This window comes from Mobula birostris, chromosome 5 (assembly GCF_030028105.1).
Source record: "Mobula birostris isolate sMobBir1 chromosome 5, sMobBir1.hap1, whole genome shotgun sequence".
Taxonomy (NCBI): Eukaryota; Metazoa; Chordata; class Chondrichthyes; order Myliobatiformes; family Myliobatidae; genus Mobula; species Mobula birostris.
The window spans coordinates 66,488,013-66,509,978 of record NC_092374.1 but is presented as its reverse complement, the minus strand read 5'-3'; the positions used below and the strand labels follow the sequence as shown (position 1 = coordinate 66,509,978).

At 43.5% G+C, this 21,966-nt stretch overlaps 1 protein-coding gene across 1 annotated transcript in view; it reads left to right on the top strand.

Annotated features, from left to right (window-relative positions):
• The window catches only part of grin3a (glutamate receptor, ionotropic, N-methyl-D-aspartate 3A), a 210,398-nt gene that overhangs the window by 133,487 nt on the left and 54,945 nt on the right, over positions 1 to 21,966 (top strand). The window contains exon 4 of the mRNA XM_072259455.1: positions 11,813 to 11,958. Within this exon, the coding sequence (XP_072115556.1) occupies positions 11,813 to 11,958 (146 nt within the window). The remainder of the gene's footprint in view (positions 1 to 11,812; positions 11,959 to 21,966) is intronic.

The following is a 21,966-nucleotide window of genomic DNA, read 5'->3' as shown; positions in this document are numbered from 1 at the left end:
TGTTCAGCCAGTGTTGGGAGAGAGCGGGTGGAGATATATATACGTCAATGAGATCCTGAAGCTGAAAGTATCAGAGCTGGCCCCTGGACAAAATCCTATATAAGAAAAATGAAAAATTGGATGGAGTGAATTTGACTTGAAGTGAAAATCTACTTCATAAGTCAAGTTTCTTTTGCTTGTAATTAACTCTAGTTTCCATCATTTAACACCATCATTCTTCCAGTCCTGATCGAACAGCTACATAATCTAGGCCTCTGTACCTCCCTCTGCAACTGGATTCTAGATTTCATAACTAGAAGACAACAATCTGTGCGGACTGGAAATAAAATCTCCACTTTGCTGACAATCAACGTTGGCGCACCACAGGGATGTGTGCTTAGCCCACTCCTCTCCTCATCTGTGACTGTGTGGCTAGGCATAACTCAAATGCCACCTATAAATTTGCTGATGATATAATTATTGTTGGCAGAATTTCAGATGCTAACGAAGGGCTGTAGAGGAGTGAAATATACCAGTTAGTTGAGTGATGTCACAGCAACAACCTTGCACTCAACATCAGCAAGACAAAAAACATGATTGTGGACTTCAGGAAAGGTAAGGCGAAGGAAACCAAACCAATTCTCATCGAGGGATTAGAAGTTGAGGGACTGAACAATTTCACGTTCCTGGGTGTCAATATCTCTGAGGACCTAACCTGGGCACAACATACTGATGCACCAATAAAGAAGCCAAGACAGCGGTTAAATTTCATTTTGAGGAGATTTCACTTGTCAACTAAAACACTCGAAAACTTCTACAAATGTACCATGGAAAGCATTCTAATTGTCTGCTTCACTGTCTGGTGTGGGGGTGGGATGCTACTGCACAAGATCGATGTACGTTGCAGAAAGTTGTAAAATTACTCAGCTCTATCATGAGTACTAGTCTACAGGAACAGCTTCTTCCCTTCTGCCATCCAGTTTCTAAATGGACATTGAACCTGAAGAATGCTACCTCACTACTATATTATTTATGTTTTTCTTTTCTCTACTTATTTAACTTAAAGATTTTATATATATATACTTAATGTAACTCATTTCTTTTATCATGTATTTCATTGCAGTGCTACCATAAAGTTAACAAATTTCATGACATATGCTGATGATATTAAACTGGAATCTGATTCTGACATCATGCACTTGTTACATCTTTTATTTACACAAAACTGCAAATGATCTGGTCTGCTACAGTAGCACATCTTCAATATCAGGAAATCTTGTGAGCTAGTTTTTAGTTCAGTAGCAGGAAGTATTGAACCATAATAGTAAGTCAATCATTTATGAGGAGTGAGGAAATGATATGCATAATATTTTCATGAACATAACTCAATAAGTGTGGGTATTGGTCCCATTGTTAAAATCACAATAGCCTGATGACATCAGATGTCATTCACAACATGGCACCCTTCTGGTGTAAGTTATGCACTTAATGCTTTTTGGAACGATCTCTTTGACTTGCAGGTCAATAATAACTTCACCCAATCTTGCTCAGCAACTACTACATGATTGAACTCAACATGTTTGTTCAGAAAGGATTGTTTGTAAACTCACTCTCAGCAGAGCCAATGGGAATAGAAACTCCCTTGATTTCATAGACATTGTAGTCCAATGCCTCTGTCCATGCTACAACAGTCTCATACTCTTTCCAGGACTTAACCAAGGGTTAAACAGGGCAAGAAAGACAGCCCGCCATTGATGTGTAGGATTGGGCAACCTGTCTGGATCAGTGGTGACAGCAGAAGCTGGGAAAGCCACAGAACCAGTTTTATTCCATCTCAAGATCCTTACTGCGTGCCTGAGCCTGTCAGCAGGGAGGAATCACTTTGGGAACGTGTGGTCTGTGATCAGTTAAGTATTACCCTTTGAAAGATAGCAACAGGGCTCGCTGATTCACTGAATGATCAGGTAAAATATTTTATCAGTTCACTCCATGTATCTTGCTACCTTCTTCTCTGCTCCCCTATACTCTCCCCATGTATACATCCTGCCCTCTATTCCCCTCTTTGACCTTTTACTTCTTCTCATCTGCCCATTACTTACCCCTAGGATCCCTCCTCCTTCCCTTTCTCCTCTCCTATTTTATTATTTATTTTCCAGCCCTTTCCCACCCACCTAGCTTCACCTATCACCTTCTAGCTAGCCTCTTTCCTTTTAATTTAGGTATCTCCCCCACTTCCCTCTCAGTCCTGAAGAAGGGTCTCAGCCTGAAATGTCAACTGTTTACTTCTTTCCATGGATGCTGCCAGACCTGATGAGTTCCTCCAGCATTTTGTGTGTGTTGTTTTGGATTTCCAGCATCGACAGATTTTCTCATGCTTGTGACCTTCTTCTCTGTGATTGAGGTCCACAAAATTATAGGAGCCTTTCAGGGTTTCACTTGCTCGCTGTTGGTATCACAGAAAATAAATCTTCAGCTTTTAATGGCACTGTGTTTGCAGGGAAATGTAATAATACTGATTGAGAAGTTTTATGATGAGGTGGACCACAAAGGACAGAGAATGTTATTCTTCTTTGTGACTAGATGAAGAATGGTGACAGACGTAAATGGAATAGAAGCTCAAAATTCACTCATAGGAACTGGCAGGTTTCATTGCAGCATAAGATATGACTTGTCATTACACACAGGGAGAGAGCACAGAGAGGTTCACAGAGGAGTGCACAGTAAAAGTATCACTCTACATTACAAGTATCACATTAGTGTGGTACTTGACTTAGTGAGCACACAATGAAATCTATGCCTTTTCCTTTGTCAGTGATGAGTTTCTAAAATAGGCTTACAGATGTGTAGATTGCTGGGAAAAACAACATTTAGACCTATCCCTAACCAATATTTTGAGCTGGTGACAAATGATCAAGTAATGATATATGTCCAAGCAAGAATGATGTATATCTTTTAGGGAAACTTGCACTTGGCTGTTCTTGATTTTCTGAATGTTAGAGACTATGAATTTTGGAAGTTCCTATCAAAGGAACCTCAGCAATTTGACAACATATATTTGTAAATGTACTATTCGTATCATGATGTCCACTTCAACTTTGTTTAATAACAGTCATTATGCTACCACAAGCTTGCTGCTGAAGAATGCACACTCGTCGGAAAAAACAGCACCAAGACACACTGGAGGACAGTGCCTTCAAGTGCAGTCGCTGCAGCCGAGACTGTCACTCCCATGTGGGCCTCTACAGCCACAACAGACACTGCTCTACCAACACAGACTGAAGCAAGACTTTCCAGGCGCAGATCCATGGTCTCACGAGACTAACGGATGCCACAAAATGATGGTACCTCAGTGATACTGAGACCACTTCAGTGCAACTATTCAATTTAGTTTAATTAATAGTATTCAATGCAGATGCTTTGAAATTGTGTTTTCCTCCTTTAAATGTACTTTTAACACTTAAAGTAATCTAATGCATGAATTGTCCCTCTCATTTTCTGGTTGGCTCAAATAAGTAATGCTGTAAGTTTGATACATTCAACACTAGACTCGAGAGAAAAGCTACCAATTACAAATAGAGCTATTTAGACCAAACCAGTTAGGTTGCCCATATTTTTTTCTTTCGCTTCAACACTGGCCACATACTAACCAATCAAATCATTTGTTTTATTTTCTTTTAAAGTACTGCCAATCCAAACCAACTTCATTCACCAAGCCAAACAATAAACTAGCTGAAAAATATTACCTTCAGCTGAATTAAGTTGTAAAATTGCTTTTCCACAAAAAAATCTATTCCATTAAAATTTGTATTTACTATTAATGCAACAATAAGGTAGATCTGAAGAATGACATGTTTATAAAATCAGCAATTGCATACTATGATCAGTGGCAAAGATTGGCCACCTATCTGCTACTCTCTCTGGGTCATGGATCCTGCGTTCTGCTGTTTTTCCTCAATATACTGTACTTATGGACCTTGAAGGCCTACAATTCCCAGAGTGAATCTGCAATATTGAGCATACATTATTCAAATTGACAGCAAATTAAACCTACTAAATTCTACAGAGAATAACATCTGTCAGGTATTATTCTCATGGCTTAGTAACAGAAAGATGCAGATATTTTGGGAAAATTCTAAGGTCATGAAAACTGTTGGTGTGTTGATTGGATAAATATCATTTATTTCTCTCCAGTGCTGGCTTCTAATTGGAATTCCGTTTATATGAGAGTGAGTACAATTTGGCATTGCCCAATTAATACTAGGCAGGGCCTTTGGAAAATTGACGTTTTATATGGCTCATGTCGGGATTTATTGAATATTCTGAAGAACATTGTAAATGCATCGTAATACCGACAATTTTAAATAGTGCCTGGAAATTGTTTTAGTAATACAATGTGTTACGTAACCGGCAACAATGAATATTAATCGAGATAGGTTATATAAAAACAACCGGATATTTATTAAACACATATAAACGATAAGGAAAATAAAACAAAGCAAAACTTTAACCGGAGGTTAACAGGTATGCAGCCGTTCACCAACTCGCCACTCGGCTCTGGTTCTTAAAGCGTTAAATGCGAAAACAGTTCTTAAAGTGATAGTCAGATATAGTTCTTAAAGTGATAACTTCGAAAGTCCAACAGTTTTACACATTGAATTGGGAGAGACTTCTCTGGAGAAAGATTTCTTCACAGACGCACCTTTACTGCTGGTTCTGTCCACAGGATTCCCGATGCCGAAAACAAACAGTTTAAATCGACTGACCTTAAATTCCTTTTAGAGAAAGAGAGCACCTTTTTGCATGAACTCATTGCCCTATTGCAAGGTTCTCTCCAATGAAGACTCAATAAGGTGGATTCTTTATTAAACTGCCAAACGATGCCGACTTCTCTCGATCCTTCACTTCGATGAATTCTTCACTCTCCCTTCAAAACTGTCGGAATTGAGTAAATTGGCACTTCCAGCCACAAATTTCCAGTTCAATAATACAAATCTTGTAAGGGAACGCACCGTCCGTTTTAAAAATGAAACTGTGTCACAAAAACAAACACGCAACAGAAACAGAGGCACAACACGTTCTACCTGGAAATCTACAAACTCAAAAACCCACTGCGTCACCTGAGTCGACCCTTATATAGTCACAGGGCACATGTCATCACGTGACCTCACATCGGCGGGAAAATCACATCAGGTGACCTCCAAAAGGCCATTACATCATTCTCACAAAAAAAACAGATCTCCTTGAGCATGTAACAAATGGAACTCAATGAATAAACATAACATCTTGCATTAATAAAGTGCCTATAATCTCATAGAACATTTTCAAGATGCTTTACAATAGTAATACCTGAAAAAGCTGATCCTGAATTGGAAAAATATATTAATAGATCTCAAACAAGATTGAAGGCTTGGCAGAATTTAAGAGATGTCTTGAAGAGGGAGAGAATCGTACGTGGGAAAGGGAATTTCAGAGTCTGCAAGTCTGGCAACTGGAGCACAGGCAGGAATGATGGAGCAATGGATCCTGTAGGAGCATGTAGAAGAGAGCAGAGGTGGAAAGGTCAGATATCCTGGGGGTGGTAGAGATGGGAATGAAGGCCATGGAAGGCATTGTTGAGATTTTTTACATCAAGTGCAATATTGAACTAGAAACTAAGGTGAAGAGGGAACAGTACAGCACAGGAACAGGCTCTTCAGCATGAGTGAGTCATGAGTCGATGGCTGATGATGAATGGGATAGAAATAGCTTATTATAAAGTTCCATCAGGAATGTCTGCTCTTCCCTCAGATCCCAGCTGCATTCTCTACCTCCATAAGGGGTCATAGAGTAATAGAATTATTGTCACACTCCACAAAAATAGGCCCTTTTACCTACTACATATACAGTATATGCCAGCTGTTTCATCCATATAATCAATCCCATTTATCCACATTATTTGACCACAGCCTTCTGTGCCTTGACAATTCAAGTGCTTATCTAGATAAATTATATCTAGGAGTACTCAGGAGCAACTTCACATAGACTAAACTAGAGGTCAGCTGTGAAAGTTTCTACTTCCTCAGGCTATGCATTCCAGATTCCAATCACTCTTAATATGTAAATAAATCCCCCACTCAAATACCCTCCAAACCTTCTAGATATAAAATCTATACCTTCTTGTCTTAGAAACCCTGTCATGGGAACAATTTTTACCTTCCTCCACAGATTCTCATTTGGTGCTGTCAATTGAGCTTCTACTGAATCCTGTAGCTACAACAAGGCCACTTGAAAGTATTATAATGACATATCTGCTGGTCGAAATATAGAAAATATTATTCCCACTGATTCCTTTGTTGTGACTGTGAACAAAGTCACTGCAGAGGCACTAAAGCTAGTGGATATGGAAATCTTTATTTAGCAAAATGAGCAGCAAGCATCATGTTTGAGACACTCTTAGAAGAAGCCACCTGCCTAACTCAATATTGCATGACATTCTTTATATGCTAAAAATTAAAGGAAACAGCAGGACAATTCTATAGTTACAATGTATTTACAATGCTTCCTTTGAATTACATATAATTTTCAAAAAGCTCCATCTTTACACCCACACTTCAGAAGACACACAAAATAAATGCTAATTCCCACTTACTTTGGGCTACATTCACACATATGCAGGCACCTGAGGTCAAATAGAGTGTTTCTTTGTTTGTAATCAACCCTAAAATGCAATTCCAGGAAGACCATTGTTCAGAGCTGCATTTTAAATTACATCTACAATCCATATCCAGGTCTGAAGACTGGCTGCTGTTGAACTTAGTATTTGTTATATACTATAACTCCAAAATATGCCCTAATACCTTTAAGAATCCCATGGTTAATAGTTGTTTGTGTGCATTACTCCTAAGTTATGTCTGCAGTGTGGTGTCGTCAATTCCCCCAAAGCATCGAGACTAAAATTATTAACAGCAGATGGTTCAAGGTCGAAGATTGATGAAGATGCTTATTAATCTAATATGACTGCTGAGCTCAGAGCAACATCTATTTTGCTTAATTTTCCTGTGCAACCTAGGAGATCAGGTAGTTAGTGAATGCACATTAATCTCAGACTCTGTACACATGAAAGATAAAATAACCTATGCTTTGTCCTAAAAATTAGTGAGATGTTAATACAGCACATCAAGATAAAGTCACTGGGAGCTGTCACATTGCTGACAACCTGCTGCTTTGTATTTTCAAAACCCGCTCAATTTTGTGTCTGTACATTGTTAAATGCATCGAGTACTTTCAGTGCAGTGCAGTGGAAAGCTGTAAGAAAGATCATAATTTATCTTAGAAGAATCCATCCTATTTCTTCATATGCTGTCACATTCCTCGACCATTACTATCAAGCTAGAGCATTAACCATGGTTCAGTGAAGAATGCAGAAGGGTATACTGGGAGCAACACCATGTGTACCCAAATTAAAGTGCCTATCTAGTGAAGCTGCAATAAAGTACTGTGTGTATGCCAAACTGAGAAAACAGTATGCAGTAGACAAAGATAAACAATCTCACAGAGATAAATCAGTTCTGCAGTGCTACCATTGTGAAGGTGATGAATAATTGAATAGTTAACTGCATGAGGATTCAGGAGCATCCCCTTCATTATCAAGGATGGGGCCCAACATGCGAGTGCCAAAAGCAAGGCTGGCACCTTCGTAGCCGCATTCCACTAGAAAAACCAAGTGGATGATCCTGTTCACATTCCTTCTGGGATCCCTACAGTGAGAGAAGCCAGCCATAGACCAATTTGATTCATTCCATGTGATATCCAGAAATGGCTGAGAGCATCAAATACAATCAAAGCGATGGGGCCAGACAACACCTCAGCTGTGCTATAGAAGATATGTTCCAGGACTTGTTGCATCTCTCGCCAAGCTATTTGGATACAGTTGCAACACTAGCATCTAACCAACAATATCCAAAAGTAACAAACAAAATATTGAAGGAATAGAGAGCATCTATTGAGGGATATGGACAGTCAATGTTTTGGGTCATGACCCTTCATCTGATCTGGAACAATACCTGGGAATGTTCTTCTGCCAAAGTGCAAAACAATTTCAATCTCACTAATTACCTCTTTCCTGGTTTGTCAATCACCAGAGCAATAGAATGTGTTGTTGCCAATCCTGCCCTGCTTACTCATGTCAAGGCTGCACTTGTACCGTTTGGCTCCAAACCCCCTTATTCCAGTGATAAAGAGCTGAATTTTAGATTATGAAGACACGTAGTCCTCTTTTATTGTCATTTAGTAATGCATGCATTAAGCAATGATGCATTATTTCCTCCGGTGTGATATCACTAAACACAGGACAGACCAAGACTGAAAAAACGGACAAAACCACATAATTATAACATATAGTTACAACAGTGCAACAGTACCATAACTTGATGAAGAAGTCCATGAGCACAGTAAAGTTCAAAGTTTCTCAAATGTCCCACATCTCACGCAGACGGGAGAAGGAAGAAAAACTCGCTCAGCCATGCCGACCACAATCCAACTCTGAGTCATCCGAAAGCTTCGAGCTCTGATCAGCTCTCCAACACTGAGTACTGAGCGCCATCTCTGTCTGAACGATTCGACCTCCTTCTCAGTCGCCAAAAGCAGGCAAGACCGGGGATTTTGAGGCCTACCCTCCGAAAGATTCCCGACCACACAGTAACGACAGCAGCGAACAGGCGTTCAGAAATTTCTCCAGATGTTCCTCTGTGCTTTCACGTCCATTCTCCATCAAATCAGAATTGTCCACGACCCCTATTTAACAGATACGATATCATTTTTCACTGGAGGGCTGTCCTCACGCAGACGCACCACTATCTTCTCCTCCCACCTTAATTTCAAGGATGAGGCAAAACTGAATACTCTTCCAGTGAAAGCATCATTTGACCAAGTGTAGTGTCAAGGAGTATCTGAAAACTTAAGTCAGTGGACATCACTCCAGTGGTCTGAATCATACATTGCACAAAGGAAGATAGTTGTTGCTGGTATTCATTTATTCCAGCCCAAGTTTAACTGCAGGTGATCCTCAGGGAAATGTGGTAATTTGAGTCTCATAGCCTAATCAATTACCATCTTTTATCATTAATTTGCTGCCTGTTACAACACTGGAACTTAGGGCAGCAATGAAGGTCCTCTATCTCTGCCTATCCTTGACCATCTTCTCCATTGTGCCTCAGCTGTGGTTCAGTGTCTTCAGTTGAACACAGATATAGAAGGATTCTTCATTGCTGTTTCTGTAGCATTTTTTGACCAGTCAGCATTGTTAGTCCTGAGCTGAACCCCTGAACCTGGAAAGCAGGATGGTTCACTCTTAGACCGGCCTCTACCATTAGACCTGTTCGAGATGTGTGACCCTACCAAAAGCCAAAGCACAGGGCCCTGACTCTAGCCAAAAATAGCTCTCTGAGTCATTGAGGGATGCAAGCCTCCAAACCCTATGACAATGTTGTGGTCCTCTTGGAGGTTCCATCATTAAGTCAAAAGTTTACTAATCATCACACATTGTCAATTCCATTCAGCAAATGAAGCTTCACCTTTCTCCAGAGAATACCTAGACAATATTCAGGCAAAAGTTTGATATATGGCACGTTAAATTCACCATGTAAAACATGCAACTGTTTCTTGCCAAACCTACTCCAGTATGACATCTCAAGCCCTCCACTTCTACCACCAAGAAGGACAAGTGGACCAAGCATGTGGGAATAATAACAGGACAGACTGCCTTGGAGATATGTTGCCGTTCCTTCATCCTTACTAAGAGTTCTCTTTCTAACAACAGTGCGGAAGTATCTTCAATGGAAGCACTATAGTCATTGAAGAAGAAAGTTCATCAGCTCCTTTCTAGAAGAAATCAGACTAGGATAAAAAATTGTTCTTGCCAATAGTTTACTGATTCAGAAAGTTGACTAATTAAGAGAAAAGGAGCTGCACTATTGATCAACAGAGTGTATAGGGGTGTAAGTAAAGTTAAGTGACATTGGATGTTTCGCAGAAACAAACAGCAAGGTCTTTCTACTGGGATGTAGGATCATGAAGGCAACTGTTGCATTTTAAAAGCATGAGAAATAGAAGCAATGGAAGGGTATTCAGCCCTTCAAGCTTGCTGAGAAAGATCACAATTTACCTGCTCCCCCACTCCAGCTTCCTACACTATTCCCTCATTCCTTCATTTTCTTTGCAACCTCAGTGTTCTAAGGTGGAAAATTCTAACAAGAAGTTTCTAATTTCCTTAGATATAGAAGGCAGCACAAATCCCTGCAGAACACCTCCAGCTCAAATAAGTCCCTTTGATCACGACCCTCTATCTTCTATGCACAAGCCAGTTCTGAATCCAAGCAGCCAATTCGCCGTGGATCCCAAGCATCCTCCTAATCTTCTGGATTAGCCTCCCATGAGGGATTTGTCAAAAACCTTACTAAAATCCATGTAAACAACATCCACTACTTTATCTTCATCAATCTCTGTCATCACCTTGTCAAAAAACTTAATCAAGTTAGTAAGACATGACCTGCTCACAGAAAGCCATGCTTGCTCTCCCTAATTAGGCCATGGGTTTCCAAATGCTCATGTATCCTATCCCTAAGAGTTTTCTCCAGCAATTTCCCTGCAACTGACATGAGGCTCACCAGTCTATAGTTCCCAGGATTTTCCCTTGTTCCAATCTTAAATAGAGGTACAACATTGGCCACTCATTAGTCATCCAGGAACTTGCCTATGCCTAGAGAGGATATGGAGGTACTGGTCAAGGGCCTAGCAATCTCATCTCTTGCCTCCCTCAATAACCTGGGGTAAATCCCATCAGGCCCTGGGGACTTATCCACCTTAATGCTCATTAGGAGACCCAACATTATCTCCTCCTCGACCCCTAAACACCCTAACATATTTATGCACACAGTACCGACCTCCTGGTCCTCCATGTCCTTTTCTTTGGTAAATACTGAAGTAAAATACTCATTAAAGACCTCACACATATTCTCTACATCCAAGCAAATGTTCCCCCTTTATTCTTGTGTGGTCCTACTGTCTCACCAGTTATCCTCTTGCTCTCAAGGCGGAATGCCTTGGGATTCATTTTAACCTTACATGCCAAAGACATATCCTGGCCACTCCTAGCTTTCCTAATTCCTTTCCTGAGTTCTGCGCTGGCATTGTGGCCATTTCAAAAACAAATATTGCAATAGAGAATAGTTCACATTGCAGTTTTGTCAGCATCTTGATACAGAATGGAATGTTTCACCTCCAGATAGTGCTTAAACTAACCTATCACCCAAGCTTATTACATGCATTTTTCCCAAAGCCATGCTTGCATATTTTTGTAGTCGATCGAGTTGTCTATTGGTGAGCAGTGCCTGAGCCTCAGGTGTGGATCCTGAGATCCCACCCCCAAAGCAGAACAGTCTGACAACTTCAGACAGCACACAGCTATCAAAGTCCTATGAACTCTTTTTAACTGTCACTGAAAGACAGTTCAATTGAGTAATCAACAAATTAGAACAACAGTAATTCATGTTTTAAAAAAGTGAATAACATTAAGATTAAAAGCATCCTTGCAGCTAAGATTGGCAGACCTGTTCTCCAGAAGGAGGTCATGTTACAAAGTGCACCTAGCGCTTCAGTTTAGGATGTTCGTGCTCTTTGTCAGATGTGGCAATTGGCCTAGCTGTGCTGCTCTTAAAACTGCATGGTTCATACACTATTTCTGTTAACTGAAAAATATAATACTCTTTCTGGACACCTGCAGTATAATTAGGCTAACATTAGAAATACGTGTGCAAGTTTGTAAAAATGATTCCTGTGGTTTTACTTTATTTTTAAGCTTCATCACCCATCCCAAGGCTTCCGATTTGGAACAGTTCGGGAAAGCAGTGCAGAGGATTATGTGAAGAAGAGTTTTCCAGAGATGAATGAATATATGAGGCGGTACAATGTACCAACAACACCAGATGGTGTGAAACACTTGAAGTAAGTAGTTTATCATTTGTGTAATATTTATCATTTGTTGGCCCATTAGTGTATTAGTTGTGCCTCAATAGAAGAGCAGGTTGCTGAGTCAAAGAAATGCTCTGCGGACCTGACCACAAGGGATAAGACCACAGTGAAGCGTAAGAAAAGGTAAAGGAAGCAAATTCATACATGACTTCCAAAGATACTTGATGTACAGTTTATGAACTTGGTTGAGCGCGGCACCGTAGCATGGTGGTTAGCACTTGACAGTACAAGCACTCCAGGTTCAATTCCCATCACTGCCCGTAAGGAGTTTGTACATTCTCCCCATGACTGCGTGGGTTTCCTCCGAGTGCTCTGGTTTCCTCCCACAGTCCAAAGATGTACCGGTCAATAGGTTAATCGGTCACTGTAAGTTGTCCTGTAATTAGGCTTCAATTAAATTGGGGGATTGCTAGGTGGCACGGCTGAATAGGCCAGAGGGCCTATTCTGCACTGTCTCAATAAATAAAATCAAATAAAAAAATAAATTTGTATTGGTTGACTTGCTAAGATGAAGTGAGCAGAAGATGAGATGCTGGGGAAGGTTACAACCAGAAGGTAGCTCAGAGTCTGGTGCTGGGTTCCAAGTAGGTGTTGGATTATTAGCAAGGGGTACATTATACTTGGAGTGTGGATTAAAGTGAAAGGTTGAGCGATAGGAGATGGATGAATTACTGTGGGTAAGGCAGTTATTGGGGTAGACTGGGTTCCGTGAGGATCTTGGATTCCAGCAGGAAGGTGAGTTATGGGGTGAGGGTTCGTTCTAACTACTGAGGGAGTATGGGTTACAGCTGGTAGGTGGGTTGCGATGGGGAGATGTATTACGGGGGAGGAAAGGTGAGTGGGTTATAAGGAAAGAATGGATTAAAGCGGAAGAATGTGTTAGGGGGCAGGGTGGGTTACAGTGAGAGGGTGGGTTGCAGAAGTTGGGTAGATTCTAAGGAGAGAGGTTGATCACAGTAAGAGAAAGGATTACAGCCAGTGGGTGGTTTGGGAAAGTGGGAGATTACAACAGTAGGGTGGGTCACAATTGGTGGGAGCTGGGGCTTTGGACTTGCAGAGAAAAGGTGGATTATACCTGGAGGGTGGTTATACCTGCAGGGTTTGTGACATTGATGGGGGTGAGGCAATGGCACCACACTAGTTTGGGAAGCTTCCCCTTGTAATGTTCAACAAGATGCAAGATACACAGCTGGGCAGATAGAAGTAGCTAAGGTTGTTGTGACTCTCAATGTCATTATTGTGTCACTTAGTCTTTGCTTGTACTTCACAGTACTTATACACTCAGTGGGCATTTTATTAGGTACGCCTGCTCGTTAATACAGATATCTAATCAGCCAATTATGTGGCAGTAACTCAAGGTATAAAAGCATGCAGGCATGGTCAAGAGTTTCATTTGTTCAGAATGGAGGATGAGGAAAATATTGTGACGTTCTGGGCAGGGGTGTGGACGACAGCCTGCCCCTGCATTTCTAATGACCAGTACTGTTTACTGTTCTTGTATTAAAATGCTTTTGTGGGATTATGGTGGGAAGTTCCAGTTCATTTATTGTTACATTTTAGCTCCAGTTATATAGTTATTTGCTTGTGTATTTGTGGGTCACTGTAACTGTAACCAGGGTGTGTGATGGTCACATCCCCCGTCGGTCTGAGACTGATTGGGTTGTCTCTCCGGGTCATGGTACCTGGGCTGTTTTGTGTTTACTACAATAAAAACCGTTGTTGAGTTAAAGATCTTCCTCGTCTGTCATTATGGACCAAACCAAAAGCTCGCCACAATGGTGTCAGGAGTGGGATGCGAGATCGAAGAGGAGCTTGAAGAGCTACGATGGCGAATAGAGTGCCTTAAGACCCGGGGAATAACACGAGGAACTGAGCAGGATGCCTTCCCCACACCCACGGGCGGGGCTCGTGAAGACAGGACCCGGAGGGAGGACCTGGGAACCGAGCATTGTGCCTTCCCAGGCAGCCCCGATGGAGCGAGCGTACCCAGGCTCCCCAACCCTGGGGACAGAGCGGAGCGCACCACTCGCCTCCGTAGTGACCCACACCGGAGAACCCAAGACGTCGTAACCATGGAAGGATGTGCACCATGGCAGACGCCGCCGGAGCAGCAGGAAGATCAAAGGGCCTCGACCAGTTGCGCCTCAAGGTTTACCCTGAAGCTCCCGGGTGGAGCCCCACTGAGACGGCGTTGCCACCTTGCCCTGGCACTGGAAGGAGATGCCCTCCAGGCCCTCCTCGACCTAACGCCGGCGGAGCAGTGTGACTACAGGGCGCTCGAGTGGCATTTTGAGCAGAGGCCGTGGGTGGAAGCAATGAGGGAAGAACTGTGCAGCAGACGGTGCCGTATGGGAGAAAACTTGGGGATGCTTGCAGCAGATCTCCGCCACTCTGCTCGGCGTAGCTACCCCAAGTTCCCTCCCAGGAAGAGCGTGCCCTCCACGCTTTTGTAAAGGCACTGACTCCAGAGCGCCTTTGGCAGCATGTTCGCCTGACGTTGCCATCATCGCTGGATGAGATGCTGGCCGAGGCCGAGAGAGCAGAAGCAATCTTAGCCTCCAAAGTATTCCAGCATGCAGCGAGTCCGGGCTTGTGTCACTGAAGGTGAGGAGGAAACTGATGAGGAGGAGCCTGTGACGGCCTCGCCGCCAGCCACGAAATCACCTCTGTTATCGGTGCGGTGAGGCAGGTCATTTGGCCCAAGACAGCCCCACACCGGCACCATGCCAGAGCCCAGCACAGCCATCAGGAAACGCCGAGTGGGCAGTGTCACCCTAGTCCTCTAGCAGAACCCCTCCATTGTCGCCCCTCTGGGTGGGCCGTTTTGGGGAAGAGCAAGGCGAATACGTGGACTGCGTGGTGGAGGGCATCAGATGCCGTGCGTTGGTGGATACGGGGTCGACCATAACTATCATCCGTCCCGGTGTTCTCCCCAACACGGACCAGCCATCCCTGCCTGGGCAGACAATGACGGCAGTCCAACTGTCGACGGTCACAGTCTCTATGCGATGATGCGAGGGAAGAGGAGGCTGCCCATCGCAGTGGGGAGAAATGCAGCGGAGCACGAGGTGTGGCTCGCCAACATCCAAGAGTCCTGTATCCTTGGCCCGGACCTGCTGTCCCGCTGGATGGTCCGTGTGGATGTGTCAGGGGCAACACTCTGCCTCTGTGCTGAGGCAATGGCCGTCTGGCAGGGCAGCTCCAGGAAGCGGTCCCAGCGGGGGGCAGCAACCACCGCCGGTTTCACAGCGGTCTGTGACAGTGCAGCACAACTCGCAGCAGCCCAACGCAACACAGCTGAACCATGGGCAAGCAACAGTGACGACCCTTCAGGTGACAACCAGCGACCACCTCCCTGCCATGGACCAGCGGCTGCGCAGCGAACAGGTGAGTGACCCCGTGTTGGCCCTGGTGAGGCAATGGCTGAGTGTGGGATGACGGCTGGAGTGGGCAGAGGTCTCCGTCCTGGGCCAGAGACCAAGGCCCTGTACTCGCAGTGGGGAATGCTGGAGGTCCACGACGGTTTGCTGTTCTGGCGGTGGAAGTTGTCCAATGGTGACAGACTCCTGCAGCTGGTGGTCCGTGGGGGCTCCGTGCTGCGGTCGGTACACGGGCTGGTCATTGCGGAGTTGCAAAGACGTTGGGCAGGCTGCGTGAACGCTCCTATTGGCCTGGGTACAGGCAGGATGTGGAGCTGTTCGTGCACTGCAGCAATGCTTGCATGCACCAGAAGGGGCTGGGCCGACAGTCTGGGGTGCCAATGCAGCAGTACATGGTGGGGGCCCCATTGTGGGTCTACTGCCCCTCCCTGAAGGAAGGGACTATCCCCCAGCTGTGGAAGCCAATGGAAGGGGCCGGGAGAGGTGCTCGACCACATCTCCGATGTGGTATATCGGGTGTGGTTGCCTGAGTGGCGGAAGGCAGTCATGCTGTACCGGGACCAGCTGGCACTGGGTTGGCCCTTGGCCACCACTACCCCAGCGAGACTGAAGGAAGGAAGTGACACGCTGAGAGCCCTGCCTCTTGCATCACACAAACAGGTGGCAGTGTCAACGCCCACCGGAACTCTGGACCTTGCTATGGACTCTGGGGTTGCCGGGGATGGCTGACCCCTTGGGTGGGGGCAGTGTGACGCTCTGGGTGGGGGCGTGGTCACAACCTACACCTGCATTTCTAATAACCAGTTCTGTTTATTGCTCTTGTGTTGAAATGCTTTTGTGGGATTATGGTGGGAAGTTCCAGTTTGTTTATTGTTTCATTTTAGCTTGGGTTATACCGTTATTTGCTTGTGTATTTGTGGGTCACCCAGACTGTAACCAGGGTGTGTGATGGTCACCTCCCCCGTCAGTTTGAGACTGGTTGGGTTGTCTGTCTGGGTCATGGTGCGCGGTCTGTGTTTTGTGTCTATCACAGTAAAACTGTTGTTGAGTTAAAGAGCTTCTTCGTCTGTCATTATGGACCAAGTACTCGCCACAATATAATCTTGGTGATTTTATTCGCAGAATGGTCTTTGCTGCCTGTTGGGCTGGTTTGAGTATTTCAGTAACTGCTGATCTCCTGGGATTTTCACACACAGCAGTCTCTAGAGTTTACAGAGAAAGTTGCAAAAAACAAAATAACATCAAGTGAGAGGCAGTTCTGTGGGCTAAAATGTTTTGTTAATGAGAAAGGTCAGAGGAGAATGACCAGACTAGTTCAAGCTGACAAGAAAGTGACAGTAACTCAAATAACCACACATTACAACAGTGGTGTGCAGAAATGTATGACTTTAAGAAGCTTTTCTTATTGATGTGTTTCTCCATCATTCAAATGCTTTTCCTTTTAATTTCATACACAACGGTCTCGCCCTCCTCCTTATTGCAACGCAAAGGTTTATGTCTGAGTTTTGCTGCTTTCCCTTTAAGTACCAGTGCTTATTCTTCTAAAGTGAAATCTGATTACTTATATCATTAGGGTGCCGAGGATTATCAGCAAATAGACAAAGCTATAAAATATCCCTCCCTCTCCTCAAACAAGAGAAAATCTGCAGATGCTGGAAATCCAAGCAACACACACAAAATGCTGGAGGAACTCAGCAGGCCCGGCAGTATCTATGGAAAAAAGTACAGTTGACTTTTTGGGCTGAGACCATCTTTTTGTGTGTGTTGCTGTCTCTCGCCAGTCCAGTTACTTAGTTAGCTAAACCCTTCACAGCTACTTGGGCATAGGCAGCCAACGTTAGCTTACCAGTGTCCTCTGTCCTTGATCCGTCTTTCAAGTTGACCCCAGATGTAGCCCATCTTCTTGGTGTCACCTTCAAGGTCACGTCGCCAGGTGTTCTTTGGCTGGCCTGAACGTTATTGGCCCTGTGGCTTCCATGGACTTGAGGCTTTCAGCACACAACTTCATACATCCGCAGGACGAAGATCCTTCCTCTCCCAAGGATGGGATCTTTAGAGTTTCTATTGTTTTTCCCGTAGCGCTCTTTTTTCACAGATGGGTTTGCTGGCCCCATGCCCAACCCTCCTCGTTTTGCAGCTGTTTACAACAGTGTTTCACCTTAGTCTAAGAACACTAAAATCCATTACCGTGTTTTTCCTTATTGCAGAGCATCACTTCACATTTAAAAGAAGGGCCTTTGAATTCACTGCTTTATCTTGCTGACTAATGGAGTGATATTGATACACAGCACCTTGAATACATGTTGTGGATTAAAGTTATTGAATTATAGGCTTTGCATCATTTGTATTATAGGATTGTATTATACAACCCAATTTTCAACAGGAAAACACTACCAACACTAACTCCTTCCTTATTTTGAAAAACCCTAGCAAACTAACATGATCCACACCCATCTCCCTATCCTCCACTTGCTTCTCCTTGGTAAATACTGATTCAAAGTACTCATTTATGACCTCACCCACATCCTCTGCAACCAAGGAAATGTTCCTTCCTGTATTCTTGAGTGGCCCTACCCATTCCCTAGTTATCCTCTTGCTCTAAAATCTCTTTAATCTTCCTTGTGAAGGACTTTTCATGACCCCACCTGACCCTCCTGATTCCCTTCATGAGTCCTTTTTTGGCTTTAAGGGCTCTATTTGATTTTAGCTTCCTAAACCTTATGTACATTTCTGTTTACTTCTTGACTAAGTTCACTACCTCTCTCGACATCCAAAGTTCCCTTGCTTTGCCATCCTTGACTTTCTCTCTTCCTATCCTGTATTCTGCTCAGTTGGTCTTTAAACACCTTCAGCATGTCAGATATGGACTTGCCTGTAAACTCTACAAATTTCATGCCAAATACTTGCATAATTTGCTTTGCTGCAATTTAATACTCTCCTGCAAGGTTTGCATTTAGCCTTAACTATTGAGCTGAGGCCTCCACCGGTCAGGGTCGACCACGGATGTTGCATCCTAGCTGCCCAGGTACACAAACCAGAGCAGTATGATATGGAGAGTAAGCTGTTGCCCATGTAGCAAACTTCCCCTCTCCATGCATCTGATGAACCTAAAGGAATGGCAGAGACAGATACAGTTTAGCACCCGTAACATCACAGGAGTTGCCAATCAGCACTGAACTCAATGTAGGACTGCCTTAGGGACTCCAGCTCTGGATTTTTTCCTTGGACTTTACTCCCAAAGCATTCCCCATGAGTGAGTATAGCCACAAAGCAGCAGAGGTTTGAGATCAGAGTTTTGCTTCTTGATGAGCTGCCAACCACAGTTGGTGAGCCACATCTGCATAAAGCGACGCCAGGAAAGTGCCTTTGCCCCTTCTCCTGTCAGTAAAAACAGTTCCGCCGGGCTTAGTAGCTAAGCCACACGTGAAGGCCAGGAGCTGGACTTAGTTGTCAGAGGCTATTTGAAGCACACATCATTGGGAACATTTAATAGTTAGTGGGAATTTGTCCCCATTACCATCTCCAGCCATAACAGCATTAAGGAACCAGATATAGCTTTACTATAGCTATCTTGAAACTTAAAGAGTTGAGATCACTGTTCCCTAAGTGTTGTCCCACTGAAGGGTCAGTCACCAGACTAGACTCATTACCCAACAACATTATTCTTCCTCTTGTTTGACTATCTACATACCAGTTTAAGAAAACCTCTTTGATGCACCTATCAAATTTTGCCTTGTCTAAACCAGTCTATATCAGGGCAATTGAAGTCACTCACTACAATATACCCTTCCCTAACCTGCCTGTATATCTGTTCATTAATGTCCCAGTGGCTAATGAGGAGGGGGTTCTTAAGTACAATCCCATCAGGATGATTGCACTCTTCTTATTTTTAAGTTTTACCCATCTAGATTCAGCGGATGAGCACTCCATTATGTCCTCTCTGAATGCAGCTGTGATATTTTTCCTGATTAATAGCGTAGCTGTTCACCCACCCCTTTTACTTCCTCTGACTTTTCCATCGAAACCCTGGAAAATAAGGTATCCATTCCTTTTCTTCTCTCAACCAAGTCTTTTTTTATTGCCTCAAAATCATAGTTCCATTCTGATACCTGCTCTAAGTACCCTTTAGACTCTGAGAATTAAAATATATGCACATCAACACATCCATCTCATTATGTCTATTACCTTGCTCCTTTCTGTTCCTGTTGGTCATGAGGAAGAGGATTTCTTGGAATGTATGCGGGATGGTTTTTTGAACCAACATGTCGAGGAACCAACTAGAGAGCAGACTATTCTAGGCTGGGTTTTGAGCAATGAGGAAGAGTTCATTAGCAATCTTGTCATGAGAGGCCCCTTGGGTAAGAGTGACCATAATATGGTGGAATTCCTCATTAAGATGGAGAGTGACATAGTTAATTCAGAAAAAAGGTTCTGAACTTAAAGAGGGGCAACTTTGAAGGTATGAGACGTGAATTAGCTAAGATAGACTGGCAAATGACACTTAAAGGATTGGCAGTGGATATGCAATGGCAAGCATTTAAAGATTGCATGGATGAACTACAACAATTGTTCATCCCAGTTTGGCAAAAGAATAAATCAAGGAAGGTAGTGCACCCGTGGCTGACAAGAGAAATTAGGAATAGTATCAATTCCAAAGAAAAAACATACAAATTAGCCAGAAAAAGTGGCTCACCTGAGGACTGGGAGAAATTCAGAGTTCAGCAGAGGAGGACAAAGGGCTTAATTAGGAAGGGGAAAAAAGATTATGAGAGAAAACTGGCAGGGAACATAAAAACTGACTGTAAAAGCTTTTATAGATATGTAAAAAGGAAAAGACTGGTAAAGACAAATATAGGTCCCCTACAGACAGAAACATGTGAATTGATTATGGGGAGCAAGGACATGGCAGACCAATTGAATAATTACTTTGGTTCTGTCTTCACTAAGGAGGACATAAATAATCTTCCAGAAATAGTAGGGGACAGAGGGTCCAGTGAGATGGAGGAACTGAGCGAAATACATGTTAGTAGGGAAGTGGTGTTAGGTAAGTTGAAGGGATTAAAGGCAGATAAATTCCCAGGGCCAGATGGTCTGCATCCCAGAGTGCTTAAGGAAGTAGCCCAAGAAATAGTGGATGCATTAGTGATAATTTTTCAAAACTCGTTAGATTCTGGACTAGTTCCTGAGGATTGGAGGGTGGCTAATGTAACCCCACTTTTTAAAAAAGGAGGGAGAGAGAAACCGGGGAATTATAAACCGGTTAGCCTAACGTCGGTGGTGGGGAAACTGCTGGAGTCAGTTATCAAAGATGTGATCACAGCACATTTGGAAAGCGGTGAAATGATCGGACAAAGTCAGCATGGATTTGTGAAAGGAAAATCATGTCTGACGAATCTCATAGAATTTTTTGAGGGTGTAACTAGTAGAGTGGATAGGGGAGAACCAGTGGATGTGGTATATTTGGATTTTCAAAAAGCTTTTGACAAGGTCCCACACAGGAGATTAGTGTGCAAACTTAAAGCACATGGTATGGGGGGTAAGGTATTGATGTGGATAGAGAATTGGTTAGCAGACAGGAAGCAAAGAGTGGGAATAAATGGGACCTTTTCAGAATGGCAGGCAGTGACTAGTGGGGTACCGCAAGGCTCAGTGCTGGGACCCTAGTTGTTTACAATATATATTAATGACTTGGATGAGGGAATTAAATGCAGCATCTCCAAGTTTGTGGATGACACGAAGCTAGGCGGCAGTGTTAGCTGTGAGGAGGCTGCTAAGAGGATGCAGGGTGACTTGGATAGGTTGGATGAGTGGGCAAATTCATGGCAGATGCAATTTAATGTGGATAAATGTGAAGTTATCCACTTTGGTGGCAAAAATAGGAAAACAGATTATTATCTGAATGGTGGCCGATTAGGAAAAGGGGAGGTGCAACGAGACCTGGGTGTCATTATACACCAGTCATTGAAAGTGGGCATGCAGGTACAGCAGGTGGTGAAAAAGGCAAATGGTATGCTGGCACTTATAGCAAGAGGATTCGAGTACAGGAGCAGGGAGGTACTACTGCAGTTGTACAAGGCCTTGGTGAGACCACACCTGGAATATTGTGTGCGGTTTTGGTCCCCTAATCTGAGGAAAGACATCCTTGCCACAGAGGGAGTACAAAGAAGGTTCACCAGATTGATTCCTGGGATGGCAGGACTTTCATATGAAGAAAGACTGGATGAACTAGGCTTGTACTTGTTGGAATTTAGAAGATTGAGGGAGGATCTGATTGAAACGTATAAAATCCTAAAGGGATTGGACAGGCTAGATACAGGAAGATTGTTCCAGATGTTGGGGAAGTCCAGAACGAGGCGTCACAGTTTGAGGATAAAGGCGAAGCCTTTTAGGACTGAGATTAGGAAAAACTTCTTCACACAGAGAGTGGTGAATCTGTGGAATTCTCTGCCACAGGAAACAGTTGAGGCCAGTTCATTGGCTATATTTAAGAGGGAGCTAGATATGGCCCTTGTGGCTGGGCGGATCAGAGGGTATGGAGGGAAGGCTGGTGCAGGGTTCTGAGTTGGATGATCAGCCATGATCATAATAAATGGCGGTGCAG